This window comes from Myxine glutinosa, chromosome 7 (genome assembly GCF_964187855.1).
Source record: "Myxine glutinosa chromosome 7, kmMyxGlut1.1, whole genome shotgun sequence".
NCBI classification, from domain to species: domain Eukaryota; kingdom Metazoa; phylum Chordata; class Myxini; order Myxiniformes; family Myxinidae; genus Myxine; species Myxine glutinosa.
The window spans coordinates 39,876,597-39,903,701 of NC_136267.1; the positions used below are offsets into that span (position 1 = coordinate 39,876,597).

The following is a 27,105-nucleotide window of genomic DNA, read 5'->3' on the forward strand; positions in this document are numbered from 1 at the left end:
AAGAGCGAAGGTGAATAGAGAGTCTTGATTTTGGCAGTTTAACCATAAGAGGGTTGCTGGCAGATCTTGTGCAACCTGTAGGAATATTTGGGGGACAGAGCCCAGAGAGAGCTGGGGGAGCAAGGCCGGAGAGGAGTCGATAGAAGACAGAAAGACTGGGAGGCAATACAAGGAAACTCAAGACATGACATTTGGCCCATCACACTTGTTCCACTTACTTAATATATCAATTCCCTTGTACCATAGACTCAACACAGTTGGTACTCTGAAAAAAAAAAATAGAAGGACTCCTCTGCCAGACCGGAGCCAATTTGTCACTCCTTGCCTCCAAACCCATGCAGGAACCTTGAGCCAGTGACCCAGCTATATGTAAGCGTGGATGCCAGCTCAGAGCGGAGCTTGAAACGTATTGATCGGCCTCTCTTCAAGGACTTCTGGTCTCGTTTCCTTGGGAGTCTGCAAGCTCTTTCCGAAAAGGTAAGTTACCTGTAATAATGCTGCTCTCTTTCCAAGGCATTTGAGAGGGTTACGCTCTTTCAGAAAGAGCAGTAGGAAGCTGTAGCCGATGCAAATATTTAAGTATTTGGGAAAATCCTGATGGCCGGAAAGATTCCTGATAAAGATTTATTGAAAGTTATTTTCAAACAGATTGATGATTTATTCAGTATGGTGTAAGCCCTATAAATTAATTGCTTACCCACCTCTACAATCATCTCCCTCTTTATGAACATGAGATACCATCCTTAAAAATTCGCATCATCTTCACTTTCATCATCAGTTGACATCTTCACTTGGTAACGTGCAATCGTTGGGACGTAATGCCTCCTTCCCCTTTCTGTCAATTAGGCAGTTGTAAATAGGAAACTTAAATACAAATCTTGATTTTGAATCGTGCACAGGGCCAACGGACGGTGTATCGACTGACCCTCGTGAAAGCCTGGAACGTGGACGAGATCCAGGCCTATGCAGAGCTGGTAACACTCGGGCGGCCAGACTTCATCGAAGTGAAGGTAAGTTGGACCATACCGCCGTGCACAGTGCAGGAATGCTTTGACAGGCCATCATACACGCATCCCAAATGAATTGTCCAGAATACGTCGTCACTGTAATGAAAGGTGGTACGACCGCCAGGAGCTTCGTCAGTTATTACTCTCGCCAGGGAGTAATGCATTCGATCGTGTCCTTCCGTGTGTGTGTGTGTGTGTTCGTATGTTCGTGAACAAGATATCTGGAAAAGTTCTGAACGGATTTGGATGAAAGTTGGTGGGATGATTGCCCTTGGGATAAGGAAGAATTGATTAGTTTTTGGTGAAGCTCAGGATATTATTCTGGATCCAGGAATTTTTTTGGGAATGATTTTTTCTGTTTTACTGCATTAAAGCTTTTATTCTTATTCTTAAATGATGTTTTTCTCCTCTAATTCGGAGATATATCAAAATTAATTCTCTGACAGTTAGGGCCTACTTTCTTTTTCATTTATTGTTTTGGGGAGAGGGGATGTTAAACAAAACGTAATATTCTAACTTGACCCACGGCGGGAGTATGCACTCTACTGAGTGGCGTTCTAGTTCAAACATGTGGTGTACTGGTCTCCATTGGCACCCTGCGACCTCAAATGCCTCCACGAGTGGAAAAAAAGAGGATGAGTTCCGGTTTTGTGCGATCTATTGCAGGGTGTGACCTATTGCGGCGAGGGTGGTGCCAACAGCCTCACCATGGCCAATGTGCCCTGGCATGAGGAGGTGGTGGCTTTTGTGACTCATCTGGCCGACTTGATTCCCAACTATGAAATTGTCTGTGAGCATGCACACTCCAACTGCCTGCTGCTTGCGCACACGCGTGTAAGTACCACCGCATTCATTGAAGTTCATGTTTGACCTGAACCTTCGTTTAAAAGGTAGAATGCATGTGGATTCATTTGAGACGATTTGTCTTTACGGATATAAGTTACCAATACCGTCATGTGTTTCCTGCTTTAATGCATGTGCTAACAAGCAAAGCAAGACCAGAGTGGCAACAAATTTTTTAAAATTTGCAACAAACATCAGGCATGCTTTTTTTTGAGGATTAGCTGCTCAATATGGCAATCTTGATATACTTTTTTTCTTTTCTTCGTATACAAGATCGAGGCTCATGTAAGAGTGAACATTAATCACAAAAAGACAAACTGACACATAAAACATATTGTTACGGTTTCGCGCGACCCCCGTTCCCTTACCAAGGGGAGATTAAGCCCCTTGTTCTTCTTGGGGCGTCGCAACCGCGACACTCGAGTCGCCACTCCCGGGTAGACGCAGGACAGGGTTTCGGGACAATTCTCGCACGTACCTAAGTACCTACGCCGCCGCGGAAGCGGGGATGAAGTCTCGCACGAACCACGCGTGATTTGAGTATGTCCGAGCGGATGGCGTACCACGTGGTCCGTGCAGTTACTTTATTATTGGAACCCGATTAGAGCGATATAATTCGTACCACGCTTAGTCAATAGATGGAAATGACGGGAACGATCAAATAGAAGGAAGAACACAGGTCTATTTACAGCTATACAAGGCGAAGAGACACAGAGCAGGCACTTAAGCAGTCTTAGCATATTCCCCAGACAATGGGCCCGTTCACACTCACAGGGGGAATGAAGGAAGGAATGTTCATGCGCTGGACGCGCCGGCTTTGTCGTTCAGGAACAGCTCACCCGGCGTGGCCCTCTGCGGTCAAAGCACGTCCCTCGACGAAGGCAGGCAGGCAGGCAGGCAGGCGGGAGGGATTCTTGTGGCACGTATCACAAACAAAGGCAGGCTGGAAGATATTCGTGTCTCTCGCCCGGCACGGCGGTCCCTCACAGCGCGATTTATATAACGGCGCGCTGTCACCCTCGTAACTCAACAGAGGATCCGCCTCAAGCTCAACCGAGCATTTAACTTGTAACTCAATTCAACACAGCGCTTCAAACTGATAACTCAAGCTCATCACTCAGCGCAGGTCCTCCTCAAAAACTCTCACCTGTTCAGCGCAGCTCTCCTCAGAACTGAGAACTCCAGGTGGGGGCTTCGGGCACAGGGTTATATGGTTCCGCCCTGGCCCGTATCGAATGTTCCAAAACCAGACCCTTTGCCGCAGTGATAAGCCACTCCCCTCGAGCCCTGATTGGTGGCTCGTGCTTACCGTCACTCCTTCCCCGCCTTCCTTCGCCCTTGATCGACGTGTCCAGGCCTGCCTCGTGGCATTTCGCGCCAAAGCCAAAGCATCGAGGCGGCATAAACTCAACGCAAAACTACAAATAGGAAAGGTCTACGCTTACATGTACTAATAAATAATTGAGCTTAAACGAGGCTACATGTTGTAGTGTGATTAACTATGAGGGGAAAATTAACCTTTATTGCAAAAACACAGAACTGCAACAATATGATAAGGGGAGCGGGAGACAAGATAGGGAGAGAGGGGGAAGCACACAAGTACGACAGTAGAGAACAGGGACATTGGGAGATCTGTGGGAGGGAGAGGGCTTGGGGGAGGAGGCATGGGAAGGGGGTGGGGGGGGGGGGTAGGAGAGGTATAAAACACATGGACACTGCCAGAACTTCCAGGAAAGAAGTCAGAATTTCAAAAAAGTGGATCTGGGGTGAATTAATGGGGGTATTACTTAATTACTTAATCACGTGATATATGAGCCGATCTGAACAAAATATGAACCACCCTTATTTTACAGTTCATATTGACCAATCGACTCCCGAGTTAACGACCCTCCTTTATATGTTGCACAGTTCAAGCGAGACGGCGTTTGGTGGACTTGGATCGACTACGACCGTTTCCACGAGCTCTACCAAGAGTACAAGTCGAGCGGTGGATCGAGGACATTCTCTGCAGAGGACTACGCAGCACCAACGCCGGCCTGGGCCCTTTTTGGCTCGAATGAGCAGGGCTTTGATCCTGTGGAGACGCGGCACCTCCGCCATGGCAAACCCAAAGACATTTCCGGTTGCTAAAAAAAAAAAACTGCATTGGTGCCAAACTTGCACGTGGGCCATAAAGAAGCGAATGAGCCAAAGCTTGCACGTGGGCCACAAAAATACGAATGATTGGATGGTGCACCAGATGATGATTGTTCACAGGATGCCGAATACTGCCGAATGTCCATGTTTTTAGACTTCGGTGCTTTTTCAGTTCATTTGTACAGTTGTTAGCTGGTTTTGTGCATCACTTGTTCCAGTTTTTCTGGATTGATGACAGCAAATGGAGTTTGATGCACGTTCATGGATTTTCTTGACATTTCGTAGAGCAGGGCTGCATCTGCAAGGTTTTAATCCTGTTTGACTATGATGCCCTTCTATTGCATGAGATGTAAACCGATACCCAAATGCAGAGTACTGATGTAAAGTTCGAGTGAATAGTATAGGTAAACCATAAATCCAGGAACTTTCGAGACCAAAGGGTTGCTGGTTTTCAGGATAAAAGACCGAGAATCGAATACTGTTGGACTGTTTTTAACAATCAAACAAATATGTATGAAACAAAAATAAAAGCTAGAGTTGCTTTTGCAATACGTGTGGTAATTTCCCGATCCCAAGTCCCCTACCGGTGGTATTTTCTAAATCCAAAAAGGGTAAGACTGAAAAATTGACCAAACACCCTGAAACTCGAACTTGTTCTGTAACTTATAATAAAACCATGTACCAGGTTTCATTTGAATATGTCAAAGGGTATGGAAAAAGGTCTGAAAACCCACAAGAAACCGGTAGGGGACCAATGAAGGTGAAATTACAAGTGATCGGGCAATAGGAGCAGTGAACATTTGCCAAGTGCTGGGACTGATGGAATCCACCCTACGCACTAGAATCCTAGATGGTATTCAGAGAATACTTATCCACGCAATCAACTTGGTGCCAACTCCTCTGTTTTTGAAGGGGGGTTTTTTTTTTCTTTGATCCAATATCGGAGCTTGAATTAAGGCCAGATCCCATGAGCGATTACATCATAAATTAATATTCTCTAATATAATTGTTGAATGGATCTCACAAAAAATTTCAAATTAATCAGACTAAGTGTTGTCCCTGTCGAATCATGACATAAGGCACCAATGGGCTAGGCCGTAAAAATCTATAGGAGGCACTCAAATGGTAAAGTGTCCAGCAGTTGCACAGAAAGTAAAAATTTCAGACTGATCGGAGGTGCTGCACTTATCAAATTATGACGTCATAATGAAGGCACCGATGACATCATTAACATAACTTATTCTGCTTGGGGAGTACTTTTTTTTTTTTAAATGCAAGATTGAGGCTCGTGAACTTCGAGATCTCGTGAAGATCGAGGTTTCACTTGACTGAACCATGCTTCAAATATTTTCCATTCAGTGGTTTCGGAGATAGAGGTGCGAAGTTTTTCCAAGATGGCGCCTGCACCACGTAACCTATGACGTCATAATCACGAAAATATTCTCCAGGAGGAGGCGCTCCTATGGTGAAAATATCGTGTCAATCGGACCAACGGTTGGCGAGAAAATGAATTTTTAAAATGCAAATCCAGCACCCACTTTACTGAAATGCAGACAAGTACGGCACGGCACACGTACGTACGTGAATGCTTAACCCCGCTTTTCGCTTCGTGAGCGCAGGGTAATGAATTTTTAAAATGCAGACACGTACGTACGCCACACGTTTGCACGCAACGATCGCTTAACCTTCTCGCCTCGCGAGCGCAGAATAACAATTCGTGCAAATGCCAATTCAAATCAAAGCATGTGCTGAGTGTTTTGCCATTACTGCAAAGAAAATGAGTCACATTAACTGCACGTCAGATGTTGACGACCCTGGACCTTCCTCCCTTCGATAACTCCACCTCCATCACTGCAAGCAACAACATTTCATATATATATCAATATTTCATATATAACAGACCCATCTCCAACCTACCCTTTCTGTCAAAAGTTTTGGAACGCGCTGTAGCCACTCAACTCAAACATCACCTCTCTGCCAATAACCTGTATGAAACATTCCAATCCGGATTCCGCTCCAACCACAGTACTGAAACTGCTCTCCTCAAAATCACCAACGACCTTCTCCTCTCCTCTGACGCTGGCAACCTCAACATTCTCATCCTCCTCGACCTCAGCGCCGCCTTTGACACCATCAATCACACCATCCTCCTCACCCGACTTGAAACCACCTTTAACATTACCGGCACTGCCCTCTCTTGGATCAAATCATACCTCTCTGACAGACGCCAGTTCATCTCCATCAATAACTGCAAATCCCCCTCTGCTCCCCTCCCCCAAGGTTCAGTTCTTGGCCCCCTCCTCTTCATCCTGCACCTGTCCCCCCTTGGTCACTTAATTCGCCGTCATGGTCTCCAATTCCACTGCTTCGCCGATGACATCCAGCTTTTCATCTCCACCAAGTCCATCTCCACCGCCACCCACTCTATCCTGACAAACTGCATCACTGAAATAAAATCCTGGCTTCAAATCAACTTCCTCAAACTTAACTATGATAAATCTGAAATAATCATCATTGGCCCAAAAACGCTCACCAAATCCACCCATAACTTTGCCCTCAACATCGACGGTTTCCCAGTATCCACCTCCCCTCACATCCGGAATCTTGGCATCATCTTTGACCAAACCCTCTCCTTCGACAAATACACTAAACAGATCACAAAGACAGCCTTCTTTCACCTGAAAAACATCGCCCGTCTCCGTCCATCCCTCTCCTCCGTGGCTGCAGAAACCCTCATCCACGCCTTCATCACCTCCCGTCTGGACTACTGCAACAGCCTCCTCTATGGTTAACCCTCAATAATCACCAATAAACTCCAATACATTAAGAACTCCGCTGCCCGTCTACTCACTCATTCCCGGACCCGTGACCACATCACCCCCGTCCTATACAAGCTTCACTGGCTCCCCATCCCCCAGAGAATCCAGTACAAAATCCTCCTCTTGACCTACAAAGCCCTCCATAACCTGGCCCCATCCTACCTGGCTGACCTCTCCAGACACACTCCCACCCGCAACCTCCGCTCTGCTGGTACCAACCTCCTGACCCCCCCCATCCGGACCAAATTCAGATCCTGGGGGGACAGGGCCTTCTCCATCGCTGCTCCCACCCTCTGGAACTCACTACCTCACACCATCAGAGACTCCTCCTCACTCACCACATTCAAAACATCACTCAAGACCCACCTGTTCAACACTGCATTCAACATTTAACCCACAGCATTTAACCCCTGACTATCTCCTCTCCTTCTCCTTCCTTTTGCTTTGATTTTATTTACCTATTGATTTTTGTCTTTTTGCACTTGTTTTTTGTACTCTGTCAAAGCGTCTTTGGGCTTCTTGAAAAGCGCTATATAAAATAAATGTATTATTATTATTATTATTTATATATATATATATATATATATAGATATACACACACACACACAGACAGACGTGGCATTTAATATGGAATATTTTTTTTGTGGGGGTGAACTTACTTTTCAAGATGACGTAGAACCATAAGTTCATTGGAATTATGTTGAAATTATTCTAGATTTTGTTAATGTGACCTTTAAAAGAAACAAAAACCACATTTGACATTTCGAAGCAAATATATTGATCCTTGAAAGTGATGCAAACTGATATCAAACTCAATTCACGGACAGTACTGTGTTAAACTTCTGTACGTTTTCCAGAAGTATCTCTTTATTTTGCACATTAGCCAAAAAAAAATTCAACAAAAACAAAAGCTAAATTATGACTGGGATTACGGACAGTAAAATTACAGTTCAGTACTACTTCGTGTAATCCCCACGAGCATTCAGGAGAGCACGTACACGTCGAGGCATGCTGTTCACGAGATTTGCCAAGGTTTGGACAGGAATCGCTTGCCATGCAGTGACAATAGCCTGCTGCAATTCACGCACAGAGGCAGGCTGCTGATCCAAGTTGGCGATTTGACGCGTTAATTCTGCCCACAAGTTCTCTATCGGATTCATATCCGGGAACATGGCAGGCCACTCCATATGCTCTACACCACGGTCAGCAAGAAAGTGTTGGATCATGCGAGCACGATGAGGCCGTGCATTGTCATCTTGGAAGACAAAGTTTCCTCGAAAGGCTGCACGAGCAAATGGAAGCAATGTTTCTTCCAGAATGACCCTGTACTTGAACTGGTTCAGGTTTCCATTCAGAACAACCAGGTCAGTTTTGCCCCCTGCATGAAAAGCAGCCCAAACGGTCACCCCACCACCTCCAGCTTGGACTCCTGGCACTATACAATCTTCGTTGTGGGCTTCATGCACTTGTCTGAGCACTCGGACGCGGCCATCTTGACGATAGACCAGAAATCGAGACTCGTCACTGAAGGTCACGTGATTCCAGTGTCCTGGCTGCCATTGACGGTGCTCTCTGGTCCACTGCAATCGGCGCTGGCTGTGTTGTCTGGTCAGGCGTGGCTTTCTCAGGGGACGCCTGGCACGATAGCCTGCTTGAACCAGTCATTGGTTGACTAGCCTTCTGGATACAGGCACATTTGTCAGTTGCTGCCAATCAGCCCGAGGCCGATTAGCTGACTTGGTATGGCCATTGCAGACTAACCTGTGCAGCTGGCGATCATCTCTCCTTGTGGTTGTGCGTGGATGTCCTGGCCTCGGTATTGGAGTAGGGACACCCCTCTGAGCATTTCGTTTCAGGATCTTTGACACCTGACCTTGAGTGATGCCATACTGCCGAGCAATAGCACGCTGTTTCATGCCAGAATTTCGTAAAGCCACCACTCCATGACAAACAGCATTGTCAAGTTGACGGACTATCTCCAGAGGAAGCGGCAATAACATTTGTAGACGTGCAGCAGTTGTTTTCCACTAATACAGAACGCAACAACCCTTATAAACCCGATTGTGAAGCCAATTGTCAAATGTACCTGTCCTTACATTTTGTCACGCCACCTGTGATATAATCCTGTGATTGACTTCTTGCTGCGAAAGACAATCAGTGACATGGTTCTTTCAACAAAGACATCACCGAAGGGTAAAAGAAACTCATCAGATTGATATACTGAGTTCAGAAAGTAAACCCAAGTCAAGAAAAAAAAAAAAAATTCATATTAAATGCCAAGTCTGTATATCCAGGTCTGTACCCCGGTTGAGAAAAGGTACACCGTATCCCTGCGTGTCGTTCGAGGCGACTAAAAGGGTTGGCGTCAGGAAAAGCATCCGGCCATAAAAACATTGCCTCAAAAAGAGAACCATGACAATTACAACTACATATGGGCAGGGTACAGCCCGAAGTACCCCGTGGGGGACCCCACTCCCTCTCGTCAAAACTCAAGGTGGGGAACCCGATCGAAGCAAGGGTGGAAATCACTCCATTTATGACGACGAAACGTCTGATGCCTGACGTGGAGATCGGTTTCTGAGGTTTGGGACATGGAATGTAGGGACAATGACAGGGAGATCAGGAGAAGTGGTGGAAATATTGGTCAGAAGAAGAGTGGACATATGTTGTGTGCAAGAGACGAGATGGAAGGGAAGTGGTGTGAGAATGGTGAAGGGTAGGCAGGGACAGAAATACAAGTTTGTGTGGCAAGGGTGCCCAGAGGGCGTGCAAGGTGTTGGTGTCCTGTTTTCTGAGGAGTTTGTAGACAGTGTGGTGAGTGTGACTAGAGTGAGTGATAGGTTGATGATGGTGAAAATGATGATTGGAAAGCTCTTGGTGAACGTCATCTCGGGATAAGCTCCGCAGGTCGGTTGGAGCGATGAAGAGAAGGACAAGTTCTGGTGTGCGATAGAGAAGCTATATAAGCTTGTTATATAATAAGCTAAGGTGATAATAAGCTTGTTACATACACGTCAGGTGGGTCGACGACAACCGTTGACTACCTGATGGTGCGTAGGCGAGATAGGGGGCACCTCCGGGACACAAAGGTGATCCCGGGGGAGGAGGCTGTTTCACACCACCACTTGGTTGTCTGCGACATAAGGGTGAAAGGTGCGAGGAGAGCTCGGTGGGTGAAGTACCAACCGAGAATGAAGGTGTGGAGGTCGAAAGAGGTGACAGTGAGGGAGGCATTAAAAGAGAGGCTGAGTAGGGTCGAGGATGATGTGGTTGAGCTTGAAAGTGGTTGGATGTCAATGAAAGATAGTCTGTTGGGAGCCGTTGGTGAGGTATGTGGATGGACAAAAGGACCACCGAGGCACTTGGAAACATGGTGGTGGGATGATGAAGTTGGAAATAGGATTGATGAGAAGAGGAAGAAGTTCAAGGAGTGGCAGAAGGCGAAGGGTACGGGGGCAGAAAAGGAAGAGCATGAAAGTTATAAGGCAGCCAAGAAGGCTGCAAAGAAAGAGGTAGCAAAGGCGCAGGAGGCATGTAGGAAAATGTTCAGAGAACGCTTGGATTCGGAAGAGGCTCAGAGAGCGGTATTCAGGATTGCAAAGCAGATAGCGAAAGAGAGGTGTGATGTGATGGGGGCGAGTTGCTTGAAGGATGAAGTGGGACAAGTCGTGGACCCAGATGGAATTAAAGGAAGATGGAAGAGATATATGGAAATGCTGTTGAATGCAGAGAATAAATGGAACGGCAACATAGAGACTAGAGAGTAACCCAGTTTTAGGACCGGCAGAGAAGATAACCGAGAAGAAAGTTGAGGAAGCGATAAAAGCAATGGAGATTCGAAAAGCGGGAGGGCCGACGAGAGTTGTGGGAGATATGTTGAAGGCAGCGGGAAGTTGGGGTGTGAAGAGAATGACAGAGATCTGTAATCTGGTGGTGAAAGAAGGTCGCATTCCAGTGGATTGGGAACTGAGTACCCTTGTCCCTCTATACAACGGGAAAGGTGACCCTCGGGACTGTGGCTCGTATCGAGCGATAAAGTTATTGCAGCATGGAATGAAGGTATTGGAAAGGGTGTTGGAGAGGAAGATAAGGAAGAAAGTGAAGATCGACGAAATGCAGTTTGGATTCATGCCTGGAAGAGGAACGACAGACACGCTTTTTAATGTAAGGCAGTTGCAGGAGAAGTACCTGGAGAAGAGGAAGAAGTTGTTTCTTGGGTTTGTTGATCTGGAGAAAGCATTCGATAGGGTTCCACGCGAAGTATTGACATGGGCATTGAGGAAGTTAGGAGTGGAGGAATGGTTGATCAGAGTAGTGATGGCAATGTACGAAAGAGCACGCACAGCTGTAAGGACGAAGGACGGGAACAGTGGTGAGTTTGAGGTGAAGGTGGGAGTGCATCAGGGGTCGGTACTAAGTCCACTACTATTTGTAGCTGTGATGGAGGTGCTGGCTCGGAATGTAAAGGTGGGTTTACCGTGGGCGTTGTTGTATGCAGGTGATCTGGTGTTGATTGCAGAGAGTATGGATGGACTGAAGGAGAAGATGAACAAGTGGAAGGAATGTATGGAGACAAAAGATCTGAAGGTGAATATCGGAAAAACGAAGGTGATGGCAAGTGGTAAAGCATGTGGTGAGGTGGAAAGAACTGGGAAGTGGCCGTGTGCTGTGTGCAGGAAGGGTGTCGGAGTGAACTCCATTCCATGTACAATATGCGTTGAGTGGGTTCATCAAAAATGTAGTGGTTTGAGAGGGTCATTAACCAGTGGGGCAGCTACATTCAAGTGTAAGGTGTGCACAGAGGGAGCTGCAGATGGAGGAAATGTTGAGTTGGAACTTGGAGATGGCGTGCAGCTGGAAAGTGTGAAAACATTTTGCTACCTAGGAGACATGCTGAATGGAGAAGGTGGATCGGACTCGGCAACGGTTGCTCGAGTGAGATGTGCATGGAAGATGTTTTGGGAACTGAGTGGCGTGCTGATGAGGAGGGGAGTGTCGTTGAAGCTGAAGGGAAAGGTGTATGCTGCATGTGTGAGAAGTGCTATGATTTATGGGAGCGTGACATGGGTAATGAACGTAGAGCAGCAACGAAGGCTGGAAAGGGTGGAAATGCGAATGGTTCGGTGGATGTGCGGAGTATCGTTGAGAGAGAGGAAGACAAATGATGAATTGCGAAACATGATGGGAATAGAGCCTGTGATGGATGCTGTGAAGAGAAACAGGTCGAGATGGTTTGGTCATGTGTTGAGGAAGGATGAAAGTGACTGGTGGGTTCCTTCCTTCCTTCCAAGAGTGATGCCTTCCAAGAGTGATGGAAATGAATGTAGAAGGAAGTAGAGGACGGGGAAGACCGAGAAAGACTTGGCTAAAGATGGTGGAAGAAGAAATGCGGGCAAGGGGGTTAACAAGGGGAGATGCAGAAAATAGGGCAAAATGGAGAAGATTGTCATGGGGCCCACAAGGCTAACCCCCGCTCTAGCAGGGAAAATGGCCTTAAAATGTCTGTTGTTGTTGTTGTATATATATTACACACATGTCCATAGGGGGTTGTTTCAGCTAAATCTCAAAATTATAGTTTTATTTTGAGAAATTAGTGGTTTTCAGGTAAAATCAGATTTTAGGATCCTGGATTTGTGGTTGGTTACCTGTGTATGGTTGCATGAACTTTGGCAACGTGAACTATCTCTCAATAAAAATGTAAACTTATCGGCTAAAAAGCATCCATGATATGGCAAAGTCACATCACCAACACCGCACTCTCCATCCGGCCTGTGATTTCTCATTTTATGAGAAACGTCATGTCGGTGACCAAACAGGCCTAACGAAGACGAAACACAGAACACCGATGCAAATAAAAAACGGCCAGCAGTGCGCTTTTCAACAGGTGTAGGTAAACTTCCGGTTTCCTGGAGAACATTGTATCCTGTGGAGGAAAAGAAAAATGTACGGGGCAACAGCAATTTCATCATCCTATTGAGATTTTATTGTCACGTCCATGATAACGTCAATCCTAGCCAAAGTGGATTCCTCATTGACATTCCTCATTCTGTGCCCAAGTCCAAGGCCATGCCAGGTCTCCACAAGTCCAGTAGACCCAATCAATTATGCCTTAATCCCAGTGCTCCAGCTCATGCACTGTAAATACGTAAAACCAGGACGAGGGCCTGCACCAGCAATTCACTTCACAACAGTAACGCCCAGGAGGATTGCACCTGGCTTTTTCCACACAATCTTGGCTTAACATTCCTCAAGCTCACCCGTGCCTATTCCGGCAGTTCCGGTACATTTTGACGCAAGCGTACTTTGTGCGATCAAACTACGAAAGCCACCGGCTCTTTGATTATGATCAAGTGCCGACACCACTGGCATCCAGGAAGAGGCATGATTTTGCACCTGGGCCATGTTCAGCAGCAAAGCAGCTTTGCGCTGAATCTACATCATTGCAGCAGCGCAGCCAATTAACATGCATAACAATCTGGTGCAGGAATCCAGATGCTAAATGCTCTAATTCTGACGCATTGGGCGTCGAACAGCAGTCCCTAAGCACATCATCTGGAGACTGACGGTGCACGATACCAAGCATCAACATCTCGCACTAAACCACGTGATGGCCCACAGAAACCGAAACCATCAATCACATAATCACTCGAACTGTATGGGCAATGGCGGTATGAAGAACCGGGTTTTTGGAGGAGTTGGTCGGCTCCCAAGTGTAAAACAACGTGCCCCTTTGATTGTGGCCCCTTTGTGGATACTGTGGCCCCTTTGATTTTTTTTTTTTTTAACAAAGTTAATAGAAAAATAAACAAAAATAAAAGGTGACAGGTAAATGTATCATGAACGATATTGCATAAATGTTTGCCGTGCAATACTGGCATCCGTTTTGTACCTTTTTTCGAAAACGATTCCCCCCGAACGCAACGTCTGGCCAAGTAACAGAGCTGGCTGTAGGCTCCGAGAGATCTTCGGGTAACTTAGCGTCTGCGTATGACGGCGTGTGTCCGACGCCGCGAGCCCACGCACGCCCGTGCGGCGGCGCTTCATTCACCGGAGCTCTCGCCATTTGAGTTGTCATCCCTCCAACGGCGCCTCGATTCCTCAATTTTCTCCCACATTCTCTGCAACAAAAAAAGAGCAATAGGGGATCGCTTGCAGGAGGCCACAAGGAATGCAGGTGCGTCAAATTAACCATCGACCCGCCTTTTCGGAACCGTGAGGGGAAACGAGGACGCTCTTACCTGCGCGATGCCCTCTGTGGAAAAATTCAGTATTTTCCCAAAATCCTTTACATGAAAGACGGATCTTAACTTTTCCTGCAAAACAATTGGACAGAATCCGATTAATTACACGGCAACTCGTACATCAATACCGTTTGCGTCCGATACTCGCCAGCATAACATTAGAAGATACATTATGCATTTTTAAAAAGACATGTTGCACATTTTAATAACATGTTTAATACATGTTACAATTTGTAATTTGCTGAGTGCAGACATGGTGGACAAAAACCAAAACAAGACACGTTTATTGCAGAGTTTTTTTTACCTTTGCTAAGATCCGCAAACGACGACCCTCAACGGCAGGTATCCCCGTGAAGTCTTGAAAGAGGTATTGCCAGTCACACGTGAGTTGTCCAAAGAGCTCCGCTTTGGTGGCGAACAGGATGCGTCTACCAGTAGGCATGTGTTCGGGTGCCGGAGAGGGGCGAGGAAGGGCACAAGTACGTTCACGAGTACCATTAGCGCCACGCTACCCCATCATACAAACAGCCGTATATCTCTACGACCTGTAGTTATCTTACTATAATTCACCAAATGTCTGTCTGTCTGTCCATCTGTTCCCAGGTACCGCAAAAACGGCTGAACCGATCGCAACGAAATTTTGGGTGGGTAATCCGGAGACCCCCTGGAGTAAAATAGGCTATATTGTTTTCCCAATTATCCAATTTCCAATTTTTCCAGTTTTTCCAAACACTATGGAATACTATTTACCGATATGAACAGTGATGTGGTTTTTATTGAAATTCTACAAATACTGTTTAGATTTTGATGATTTGTGTGTGATATGATTTAACGGATGTTTATATAAATCGTTTAAAATAAAAAAAAGCCTTCAATTTCTGACATTTTGCCTTTTCATTTGGGCCTCCCAATTGAAGCTCAGCCCGTAGGGCAGGTACCGTTACTAGTTGTCAACATCTACTGTTAAACACATAAAGGGGTGTCTGAGGGATAGGACTGAAGCCGTTTAAGATGACATCACTGCCATGCAATACAGGAAGAGCCGCAATCTTTACGGTGAAAACTGGGAAGAGCAAGCAGATGAAGATACACGATGGTTGAATCTTGTCTGGTAGTTGTCTGGACAAACAGGGTCAGTTTATGATTGTAAATGTTACCAAAATTCCAACAGCTATTGCAAACACGGATGATTGAACAAAGATGTCCGAGTAGCGGCGAACCGAGTGGAGTGCTGTTAATATATACAAACACAACCTGGTTCCTGTGATGGAGGCCAACGTATGTACCTAACCCTCTTCTCCACTCTTTGGATGTGATACATCATTCGTGTGCAGCACATGGCTGCGGCTTAGCATCGGTTCTTGCAAGGGCGCTGGAGTGCCGCTGATGCAATGCATCTTGAAAGTTAGAGCAGGAATTTGGAATTTGTTCATGGTACCGGCAATAGCTCGCCTACTCTTCGTGAAGGACAAGGTGGGATTTTTAACATCGAAATAATGCTAGCAGATGGGGACGCCTGTATAACGTCCATCCGAGAGAAAGCACACATGATTACTTGCCTCGCCTGCAAAACACCAGGATGGGAGTTTATAGCTGGGCCAGGATTTGAAGCACGGCTCGACAGCTCAGGAGGGAGTGTGTATACCTCTTGGCTACCTTGCCAGCCATTGATATGACTTGCACACGATCAATAAAGGAAGTCCCATCACTGATTTGCACACGCACGATCTTGAGTAATACTTGTAAACTTGTTATCTGGAGTAATAAAGTACGGCAGAGCAGAAACGTGTGCGTCTGCAAGCTTGACCTAAACCAAACAGGCCTATAGTCAGGAAACCCAAGGGGCTGCAAGCTTGAGTACCCACTAGATGTTTAAAGTACTATACTAGTGACATAGATGCAACAGGAATAGTTGTCCTATCACTAACTATTGAGGCCTTCCTCTTGGATTTTCAACAAAGCAAATTCCCACCATGTACTGTTGAGCGCTGCACACCTGTTTGTTATCATGAAGATGTTTTCTCCATCTGTTGTGACAACCGCATGAGCACGGTAATTGTCAGACGCGTATATCCCATTCTCGATTTTCTGCAAAACGGCAAAGGTGATGCGGATTTGAAGATCTATTTTTAAAAACTTGTTAAATATGAATGTGCAGGTGATGCAATGCATTCCTCCGGTGTCCCGCATTCAAACCTGCAGCAACTGGCTCCCCTCTCCCTCGTGTCTGCTGTAGGGCCGGATTATCCCGTCCTCTTGTATGACACGTGGAGGACGCAGCTTGTGTACTATCTCCGACGAGTCCGTGGCTCTGGTTGTGCAGAGAAACAACACACGGATGCACCACACCGGTACATGGTTGGTGTGTGTGTGTGTGTGTGTGTGTGTGTGTGTGTGTGCATATTGTTGCGGATTCGGGGGTCGGCGCTCCCCTTATCAAGGGGGGGTTAATCCCCTTGTCTTTTAAGCTGGCCGTCCCCCAATCCTGGAAGCTATGACGCTCCTTCCGGTCAGAATTAGCGAGGGTGATTGGTCAATGAAGTCCCAAATACCTACTTACTAACCCCGACCGCACAGCAGGGAAATAACTCCCGCTCGAACCACGGATAAGATGGAATATTGCCGAGCGGTTAGCAATCCGCGATCCGAGCCGTTAACAAATGACTAAACCCGATCCTGAGCGGTTTCCAAATCGTGCCACAGGTACTCAATTGAGAGAAAGGACGGAGGCGATCGAATAAGAGGAAACCAGAGTAAGGGAAGAACAAACAGTGGGTTTATTAATTATTTACAAGACCCAAAGAAGAGGAAACGAAAGCATGTACAAGAAAGGAGAAACAAAAGGACACAGGGCAAGCTTATCTATACAGTCTTAACTTATCACGACCCCAGGACAAACACTCACACGGAATGGTAGTGGTAGGGGAGGAAGGTCCAGGCAGGTCGACTCCGTCCAGGCTCCGGGTTCGCGGGCGAAAAACGGCAGGCAGCTTCGCGTGTCGTTGGCGCGTGACCGGACCTTACATATGCGAGGGGCTGGAATGCTGCGTACGTATAGCGTGCCAAGCGCTCTCTCTCTCTCCCGATCAAACAAGGTCCGTATCAAACAGGCAGTTCGTAACAACGAGCTCTCTCGGCGCAGTTCTTCAATAAACAGTTCGTGCAACGCAATCCCCGGTGCAGTTCGTTACCATCGATGGTTCCCTGCGCAGTCCGTTTCAGCCCCGAGTCGACTCTCAGTTCACCCTTGTAAAAAGGCTCGCGCTGGCGCTTATATTAAGCGCTCACAGATCAATCCACGCTCTTTGAAACCACGCCCGGTAGCGAGCTCACCTCAGCCCTGGTTGGTTGGCGAGGGCTCACCGGCTCCGCCCTCGACGGCGAGTTGACAGGGCCACGCCTCGTTCCCGTGTCCCGCCCCCTTTTTCCTCGGCCTTAGACCGCGTGTTCAATGGCGTTTGGAGTGAGGCAGCGAACAAGCAGAGGTGCGTAATAGAATTGGGAGGGACAAGCCCCGACTGTAGGGGCGCATACTGGCGTAGCTTGGAGAGAGCGGCTGGCCAAGAAGCGAATGGGGCCTATCTTATTTAATTAATGCAACGCAGATTCAACTATTGGGAACATAGCCTTATCTGAAACACAGACTAAGGAAATAACTGAAAGTCCTATGGTGTCCTACGTGTTGCTGTGGACCAACTATGGGTGCGACCTTTGACCTTTTAAATGATGGAATATTATTTACAAGTATTTACAAAGTGAGGGGTTCTCAAAACCGCAACTATATATATATACATATATATATACAATATACATATATATATATATATATACATATATATATACAATATACATATATATATATATATATACATATATATACATATATATATATATATATACATATATATACATATATACATACATATATATATATATATACATATATATATATATATATATATATATATATATATATATATATATATATATATATATATATATATATATATAAACGCGAGTTGTCTGTGTGTGTCGTTTTTGTGTGTCTGCGTTTTATTCAAAGAAGGCTGAACGGATCTTCAAACTTTCAGAGGTTCATCACTGAGTGCCCGGGAGTGTTTTAGGCCAAAAAAATTTTTTTTTTGTTACATTTCTTTCGTTTTTTTGGAGTTCAAAAGAAATAAAAAATAAATATCGCTCGATAGTGCCGAAGCCTTTTAAAATTAATGGCAGTTATATACAAGTACACATTAACATAAATAAATACAAAACAATTACCAGACATTTGAACACAAATAAATCAAACAATTCCGGAAGTGTACGAATTTGGTAGTACGGCTTCTTCTTCTTCCTGATCGGCATCACACCTAACTCAGAAACGTGAGCCACATTCACTCAAACGTGAGCCACATTCACTCAAACGTGAGCCACTCCCCTTCTTCTTCTTCCTGATCAGCATCACACCTAACTCAGAAACGTGAGCCACATTCACTCAGAAACGTGAGCAACATTCACTCAGAAACATGAGCCACATTCATTCAGAAACGTGAGCCACTCCCTTTCCTCTCCTGCCACTCCCCTTCCTCTCCTGCCACTCCCCTTCCTCTCCTGCCACTCCCCTTCCTCTCCTGCCACTCCCCTTCCTCTCCTCCTTCCCCCCCTCTCCCCTCCCCTTCCTGACCCTCCCCGCCCCTCCCCCCTCCTCCCTCCTCCCCCCCCCATCCGGCAACGCCGGGTACTTCTGCTCGTATATATATATATATATATACATACACAAGTACTGAGAAAAAACAATGAAGTTTAAAAATATTTCATTCAATTCAGAAAAGCCTTATTTATTTAATTAAAATGCTGTTACTCCCACACGAAATCAGGGTATCAATGACTGGTTGTGAATGTTTCCATGGTATTGCTGAGTATAAATCCTGGACAGGGGGCCACTCGATTCAAGGGAACTACCAAAGCTTTCCTCTACCCGACTTGGAATTTTAAAAAAAGCTTGGGGGCACCGGCACACAATACCCTACTCTTCGATAGGTATTACGGGATGTCTAAAGTCCACAAGAGAATGCCAGCTCACGGGATAGCCAGGTCAACCTTCGTCCCCAAATGACATTGATGTAACGCCCTCCTGCTTGGGGAGCACCACAATGACAATTTGCAGTGCGGTCGGGAATTTAATCTGGATTAGACAGATCAAAGATGAGTATGCTTCCTCTTGTCAGCTGACAATATTTGTAATAACATCTCATATAATTCCCCAAGCAGGAGGGATTGTGGTACTGCGTATTTACACAAAGGAAGTATGCATGCCATATTTCTATCACAAAAGCCTGGCATCATGTGATGTCACTTGGGCCTGGCTCCTACCAAGATTTGACCGAAGAGGCAAAGTTCCAGTTTGTGGATTTTCGTTTTGGTTCCACCATAATTGCTCTATATTCAGGGGGGGGTATTGTTGGTGACAAATGATATCGTGCATTTCCTCCTTTCTGTGTGTATTACGAATACCAACCAGCATTTTAATCAAGTTTCTGGCAATAGTAAGATTGTGTTCTTTTGTATTTCTCAGATGTGAAGTCAACAGAGGGTCTATGTGTATTTGTATATGTTTGGTGCCACATACACAACTACTTGTATATACGTACATCATGGGACTAATGGCACTCAAAGACAGGCGTGATGCCAAGTGATACATTATGGTTTCTGGGAAAAGGTGTTTGGTGTAAGCATTGGGTGGTGTGGTGTGTGTGTGTGTGTGTGTGTGTGCGTGCGTATGTCTGTCTGTATGCGCAAAATACCGCTTAATACCCTCCAGCGTGCTGCTTGCCATGTCCACCACCCCACCGGCTGGTCTTGCTACGACCCCGACAAGTCCTTTTCCCACACCTTTGAAGAAGCCGATGGCGCCATCATTACGCGCTCCTGTACAAGTCAGAGAGAGAGTGCTGGAGCACATTCCTGATACATCATCTCTTTACTTCATACTCATATACAACAGATTAATTTTATTTTTACCTTCAATACCAACCACTCCCTATCTGTACAGCACCTTCAGAAAATAAGAAAGTATTCACACCCATTGACTTTTTGTTGTTGTGTTACAGGCCGAATTTTAAATGGATTAAATTGAGATTTTTTGTCACTGATCTACACACAATACCCCATAATGTAAAAGTGGGATTTTTTTTTTGAGAATTTTTTTTACAAATTAATTAAAAATGAAAAGCTGAAATGTTTTGAGTCAATAAGTATTCAACCACTGCTATGACACTCCAAATTGAGCTCAGGTGCATCCAATTTACTTTGATCATCCTTGGGATGTCTCTACAACTTGAATCAAGTCCACCTGTGGCCAATTCAATTGATTGGACATGATTTGGAAAGAAAAACACCTTTCGATATAAGGTACCACAGTTGACAGAGTGGGTCGGAGCAGAAACTCTACCATGAAGTCCAGGAAACTGTCTGTAGAACTCAGATCGAATTGTGAGGAGGCATAGATCTGGGGAAGGGTATAAGACAATTTCTAGAGTGTTGAAAGTTCCAAGAACACAGTGAGCTCCATCATTAGGAAATGGAAAGAATATGGAACTACCCAGACTCGTCCTAGAGCTGGCCGTCCGGCAACCAGGCAAGAAGGATCTTGGTCAGGGAGGTGACCAAGAACCCAATGACCACTGTGACAGAACTACAGAGTTCCTTGGCTGAAATGGGGGAACCTGCCAGAAGGACAACAGTCTCTGCAGCACTTCACAAATCTAGGCTTTATGGGAAAGTGGCCAGACGGAAGCCACTCCTGAGAAAAAGGCACATGACAGCACGCCTGGAGTTTGCAAAAAGGCACGTGAATGACTCAGAGCATGATGCAAAATCTTCTGTTCTTTGATGAAACGAAAATTTAACTTTGGCCTGATTGCAAAGCGCTATGTCTGACGGAAACCGAGCACAGCTCATCCCCCATCTAACACTATCCCTACCTTGAAGCATGGTGGTGGCAGCATCATAATATGGAGATGCTTTTCAGCAGCAGGGACTGGGAGACTAAAATGTTTTTTTTAAATGTTGAGTTCAAGTTCACTGGTAATTCCCTGTGTGTCGCAAGAGGCGACTAACAGGGTTGGTGGCAGGAAGGCCATCCGGCTGTAAAACATTGCTTCAAAAAGGGGACCCACGGTGCCCACAAAAGGCCAACCCCCGCTTTGCGGGAAAAAATGGCCTCTAAAGGTGGTTCTTTCTTCTTGTTGAAGGCTCCAGGCACAGACTATATATTCCTCATTGAGGCTAGGCCTTAAATAAAATAACGATATAAAGAGAAATAAAAGAGAGAATGTAACGCTGAGGAGTGAAAATGAGTAAGAAATGTGTATGATGAAAATTGTATATTTGTTTGCAAGAGAGATTGAAGCGAGCCCGGTAATTATAGTTTGATTGAGACAGAAAGTAAGACCAGCAATCCTGATACGAAGAGTGTAAGATGGTTCCGGCCACCACTTTAACTCTAAGTTGGATGGTCGTACTACCATGAGTGGTTTGCTGTCTACAACCTACTACCTAAAAAACCGGTCCAACCGGATGGGTGTTTTTTTTAGGAGACACCATCTCCTTACTGGATTGCCGTTAGCTCACTAAGGGAGCTCATCCGCCCTCGAACAGGTATTGTGTTTAGTCCTGCAGGGTGTCACAGTCACCCTCCCGTCACAGTCACACTGGCAAACCAGTGAGGGTAGTCGGTTTAGTCGCCGACTACCCAACCATGCGGCAGGTAGCAAACAATGTAAGAATAGAGGGAACAAGGACAAATACAGGAAAATCCTTGAGGAGAAAGTGCTTCAGAGTGCAAAAGACCTTAGACTGCGGCGAAGATTTACGTTCCAACAGGACAACGGTCCCAAGCATACAGCTAAAGCAACACTAGAATGGCTTTGGAACAAGAACGTGAAAGTCCTTGAGTGGCCCAGTGAAAGCCCATACTTGAATCCCATTGAGAATCTGTGAAAAGATGAAGATTGCTGTTCACCGACGCTCCCCATCCAACTTGACAGAGCTTGAGCAAATCTGCAAGGAAGAATGGGAGAAACTCCCCAAATCCAGATGTACAAAGCTCATAGACATACCCAAGAAGACTCGAAGCTGTAATCACTGCCAAAGGAGCTTCCACATAGTATTGACTCAGGGGTTGAATACTTATGTAAATGAGATATTTCTGTATTTCATTTTTAATTATTTTGTAAAAATTTATATCCAAAATTCCACTTTGTCATTATGGGGTATTATGTTTAGATCAGAAACAAAAACAATCTCAATTGAATCCATTTCTAATTCAGGCTGTAATACAAGAAAATGTGAAAAAAGTCAAAAGGTGTTAATACTTTCTGAAGGCTCTGTACATGCTTCATCTTTTCCCTTAGCCCTATCTCCTCCCAAACATTCCATTCTCTCCCTACACCTTACAAACCCACTAGGCTGGTGTTGGCTTAACAGTTGGCATAAGACCTCAGGGGGCTTGAGTTTGAGCCCCTGTCGTGTCGTTGAATTAAAACCAGGTGGGTTGACTCGGCCTGTCAACCTTTTGAGGTCGGCAAAATTATTTTCCATTATAAAAAAATCCATGGAAATACCCAGTTTCAAACAAACACAAATGCACGCACATGCGCACGCACACACACCAAACACCCAGTTTTCATTCATGCACTCCCTTGGAGTTCAATAAGTATGCATGCAAAGTTTGGGGCCGCTCGGTTTCATGGTTCTGGAGCTATGGAGGAGACTAACTGACTAATGGCCACACACTTTCTTTTATTATTATCGAGGCTCATAAGCCATACACATGTTTTTAGCCCCCGTTCGTTTGACTTGGTCCAAAACTGGGTCTTATGGATTGGGTCTCGCTGCTTCATGTATGCACATCAGTTTATTATATTCGGCACCGAACGCAGCATTATGCACCGCCCACCACCCAGTAAAAATATATATTTGTCCGACTGTATATATGGCTCACAATTGCTCAGTGTTTGGACCAAGAAAGTTCATTGGAACTGTCGAAGGTGGATCGATTAAAGTCCACACCCCAGTGACAATTGTCAAAGATTTATTATCTGGAGAGGATTCAACTGATTATACAAGAATATAACAAAGTTTAACAGCACACTATGCCGGCATAAATGACCACAAAAGTTTCCAGAAAATATTCTGCCCGATTCTGTTGTATTCAATTCTTTTATAGTGTTTGAGACAATGAAATTTTCCGCTGCCGCTCTTTCACTTTTCGATTTTTTTTTTCACTTTTCACATTTCAGCCGCTCTGCTGCTCTTTCACACCCTCTCTCAAATTCTCTTCACCGTCTCTTTTGCTCAAGGTCATCTGCCATCTGCTTGGAAATCAGCCAACATCACCGCTTTGCACAAAAAAGGTGCAAAAACAGATCCTTGCAACGACAGACCAATCAGCCTGCCCTCAATAATCAGCAAGGTCATGGAATCGATCATTGCTTCTGACATCAAATCCTTCCTCTTCTCCAATGGCTTGATATCTGATCATCAATTTTGATTCAGACCAGGTCATTCTACTCTGGACATGCTGCTTCTGCTATCTCAACAATGGATGGAGGTCCTCAATGCCAAACAGGAAATCAGAGCTGTCTCCCTTGACATATATCGTGCCTTGTCTGGCACCCCGCCCTGCTCACCAAACTCTCCTCGTATGGTATCCATGGAAACCTCCACGCATGGCTTGCAGACCTCCTTTCTGGTCGTAGTCAACGTGTGGCCCTGAATGGAATTCTCTCTTCTCCCCTTCCTGTTCAGGCTGGAGTTCCTCAAGGTAGTGTTCTGGGCCCTGTGCTTTTTCTGGTCTTCATTAATGATCTCTCCAACTCTGGAAAATATTCTCTATCTCTTTGCTGATGACTCCACTCTCTGCCACTCCATATCCCAACCCTCAGATCGGCAGGCAGCAGCCTCTTCACTCTCTGCACACCTGGACAATATCACAAACTGGTCAAACAAGTGGAACATGTGTTTCAATCCTGAGAAATCTCACACTCTCACTTTGTCTCTCCGAAAAGACCGTCTGGACAACCCTTCCATATACTTTCTGAACAATCCTCCTGAAGAAGTTCTGTCACTCAAGATTTTGGGTCTCACTATCTGCAATGATCTTTCCTGGGAAAACCACATTTCCAAGCTGGCCTCCAAAGCCAGTCTGGGCATCCTCCGTCGTGCGAAGGTCTTTCTGAGCACTTCTGAGCTCCTCACCACATACAAAGCTTTCATCCGCAGCTCAATGGAATACTGCTCTCCCCTCTGGGCTGGTGCTCCTGCCTCACACCTTTAAAACAGCTGTTCATCACCCTCTCTTATCTCCCCACCCACCCCCCCTCTCCCAACATGATTAATAGTACATATCATTTTAAGCTTACCCTGTCCATGCAAAACACCCAGATATATCCTTCCCATCAGTGTTCAAAAACACCTAATCCAGACAATCAGTCCAATCACTGGTAGCGATCTTTCAGCGGGGTTGTCTAGAAAATGCTAGTTCTTGCACCGACCCACATGTTTGGTTGGGAGTTTGTTCAACGAGCAGCTGCCCGTTCGGTGAGGTGAGAAGGTTCTCCAAATATTTTGTTGTGCAGAGAAACACTCTTCTCTAAGGTAATTTTCCAAGTATTTTTGACTTCTTTGAGAACCTTTGTGAGCCATTTAATGTTACAATCGTTATCTCTCAAACAAACGATATACATTCGACAGCCCTGATAACCCCAGTTTCTTGGGGTTTCTGCACATGCACACCGAGCATTCTGTGGCGGATTACGTTATTTGGAAAGTCCCGTATTTGTTAAGATGTGGAAGGAAAACATTCTATTCTAGCTCCAGATCAAATGTTACCTTCAATACGATTGAATCAAACTGCCTTAAAGTCTTACCTTCAATAGGTTTTGTGAACACTCCAGTAACTCCACTCAATACACCCTGTGTACACACATACAAGGAAGGCATTGCCAGTTAAAAACATTGCGTGCATAACAAATTCCCAACTCCATTTCCATCAACAGTTACCTTTTGGAGAACATCGAGCCACTTTGCATAGGTTGTCGATGGGACGTTACATTGAATCGTGTGAATCTGCTGCCTAAGTCCACTGAAGAGCTCGAGTCTTTTATGAAAGAGAACTGACAACTATGACTAAACTACTATTCTTCAAGTGATTATAATCACCACCTTGCAGTAGAGCTAAGGGACATGGATGATGTACGGAAGACATCTCAAAGCCCTTGAGCAATTCCACCAATTCCCAGCACTTAATGGGATGATTGAAGAGTGAATTGCAGCGTCTTTCTTGAAGCCAACTGTATTAGCATTGAAGACATTATAATCAAAGCTCGAGTGCGATAGACTGGATGCATGCTTGGAATACTCGACTCGAGACTCCCTGAAGAGATACTCTTCTCACAATTGTGTGATGGGTGGAGAAGTACTGGTAGACAGTGGAGGATATGCAAGAACATGGTCAATACAAAGTCAGGGGGGTAAGGGGTGGGCAGGGTGTGGGGGAGGTTATGGGATTGTCTCCAAAATGAAGATGGCCAAAAGCAGATACCCTACCGGAGCAGCAATATCAGCATTTCTGCAACGTGTGATAAATCGAGAACAGATCCATCCTTAGAGTTACGTTGGAGCCCATTTGCATGGGCAATGGATATAACCGGCTCTAGATACATCATGTGCATGATGTCACTTGTTGAATTCACAACAATGTCCTTGCAAAAGACAACAAACAAACCGACTTAAATGCAATACCTTCTCCTCTGGTGAGGGTAAAACCATGAAGGATCACCAAGACGACAAAAAACACCGAGGCACAGACAAGGCCAATCAACCGATACATGCACATTTCCTCTATGCCACAAAAGGGATGCTGTGTTGATAGTTGGATATTGTGAGATGAAACCAAGTGCAGCATCTCACGTTGCCAATGCAATGTCATTGTGTGGTCAGTTTTTGCCATGGAGTGCCACACCTTCAGCAGTCCTTTCCCTCCACGCGTCAGTCCTTCACGCAGGTCTTTAGGCCTCTGGTTCATGGCATCTCGTCTCCTTTGCTGATATTCCTCGTCCATTGACATGGTAGCAAAACCCTTTCCCACAGTCCCCGTGATGCGAGAAACAACACCAGCTGCCCCTCCTGGCAAAACAAATAATAAACAGGAAACTGAATCAATCTCACAGAACGGAGGTTAAATTGTGTAGCTTTCCACCTGTAGTGGTCACATAATTTTGGCATACCCACCAACAGCATGCCCTAGCAGTGACTTCACACCAAGTGAAACTCCTTCCATGAACTCCTCAGGTCCTTGCACTGCACCCTTCAAAGGACACGCACAACAGAAATCAAAAACTTATACAGCCTTCCACCATCTACCATCCTGAAAACAAAAAGCACAATTATAATTACGCAGGTATCATTGTCAAGGCAGGGCAGGAGCTTAGTGCCATCGGACCTCACCCCGAAGGAATGACAAATTGCCTGGTGCATTATTTTCCCAGGAAACTACTTTGGTCACAAATATTCTTCAAAAAGACAACAGCAATCATATTAGAGGCTTCAAACAAGCAGTTTCCTGGTGGACAGAGGCTATGTTTTCGCCCGTTTTGTTTGTTTGTGAGCAAGATATTTCAAAAAGTTATGGAAGGATTCAGACGAAACTTGATGGACAGGTTTTGTGTGTGACATGGACAAACTGATTCAATTTTGGTGAAGATTCCTCTTCTCCAGTAGCTTGAACTCTGATCATCAATTTGGATTCAGACCAGGCCACTCTACTCTGGACATGCAGCTTCTGCTGTCTCAACAATGGATGGAGGTTCTCAATGCCAAACAGGAAATCAGAGCCGTCTCTCCCTTAACATATCTCGTGCCTTCGATACAGTCTGGCACCCCACCCTCCTCTTATGTTATCCATGGAAACCTCCACACATGGATCGTGGACTTCATCTCCTGTTGTAGTCATCATGCAGCTCTGAATGGAATTCTCTCATCTCCCCTTCCTGTCCAGGC

General features: G+C 45.4%; 2 protein-coding genes across 15 annotated transcripts in view; one reads left to right on the forward strand and one right to left on the reverse strand.

Moving 5' to 3' along the window:
* The window catches only part of LOC137431148 (S-adenosyl-L-methionine-dependent tRNA 4-demethylwyosine synthase TYW1), a 34,970-nt gene extending 30,435 nt beyond the window's left edge, over positions 1-4,535 (forward strand). For all 11 annotated transcript variants that reach the window (XM_068122144.2, XM_078781535.1, XM_068122143.2 and 8 more), the window contains exons 13-16: positions 342-477; positions 900-1,010; positions 1,674-1,841; positions 3,759-4,535. In XM_068122144.2, the coding sequence (XP_067978245.2) occupies positions 342-477; positions 900-1,010; positions 1,674-1,841; positions 3,759-3,980 (637 nt within the window). In that variant the 3' untranslated portion in view covers positions 3,981-4,535. The remainder of the gene's footprint in view (positions 1-341; positions 478-899; positions 1,011-1,673; positions 1,842-3,758) is intronic.
* An 8,230-nt stretch (positions 4,536-12,765) lies between these two features.
* Positions 12,766-27,105, reverse strand: part of LOC137430728 (intermembrane lipid transfer protein VPS13A) — a 149,678-nt gene continuing 135,338 nt past the window's right edge. For 3 of the 4 annotated variants that reach the window (XM_078781541.1, XM_078781540.1, XM_078781544.1), the window contains 9 exons: positions 26,338-26,413; positions 26,069-26,232; positions 24,975-25,020; positions 19,848-19,971; positions 16,243-16,357; positions 16,043-16,134; positions 14,351-14,474; positions 14,044-14,118; positions 12,766-13,923 (listed from right to left, as the gene is read on the reverse strand). In XM_078781541.1, the coding sequence (XP_078637667.1) occupies positions 13,846-13,923; positions 14,044-14,118; positions 14,351-14,474; positions 16,043-16,134; positions 16,243-16,357; positions 19,848-19,971; positions 24,975-25,020; positions 26,069-26,232; positions 26,338-26,413 (894 nt within the window). In that variant the 3' untranslated portion in view covers positions 12,766-13,845. The remainder of the gene's footprint in view (positions 13,924-14,043; positions 14,119-14,350; positions 14,475-16,042; positions 16,135-16,242; positions 16,358-19,847; positions 19,972-24,974; positions 25,021-26,068; positions 26,233-26,337; positions 26,414-27,105) is intronic. The other variant, XM_078781542.1, reaches the window with a different exon arrangement.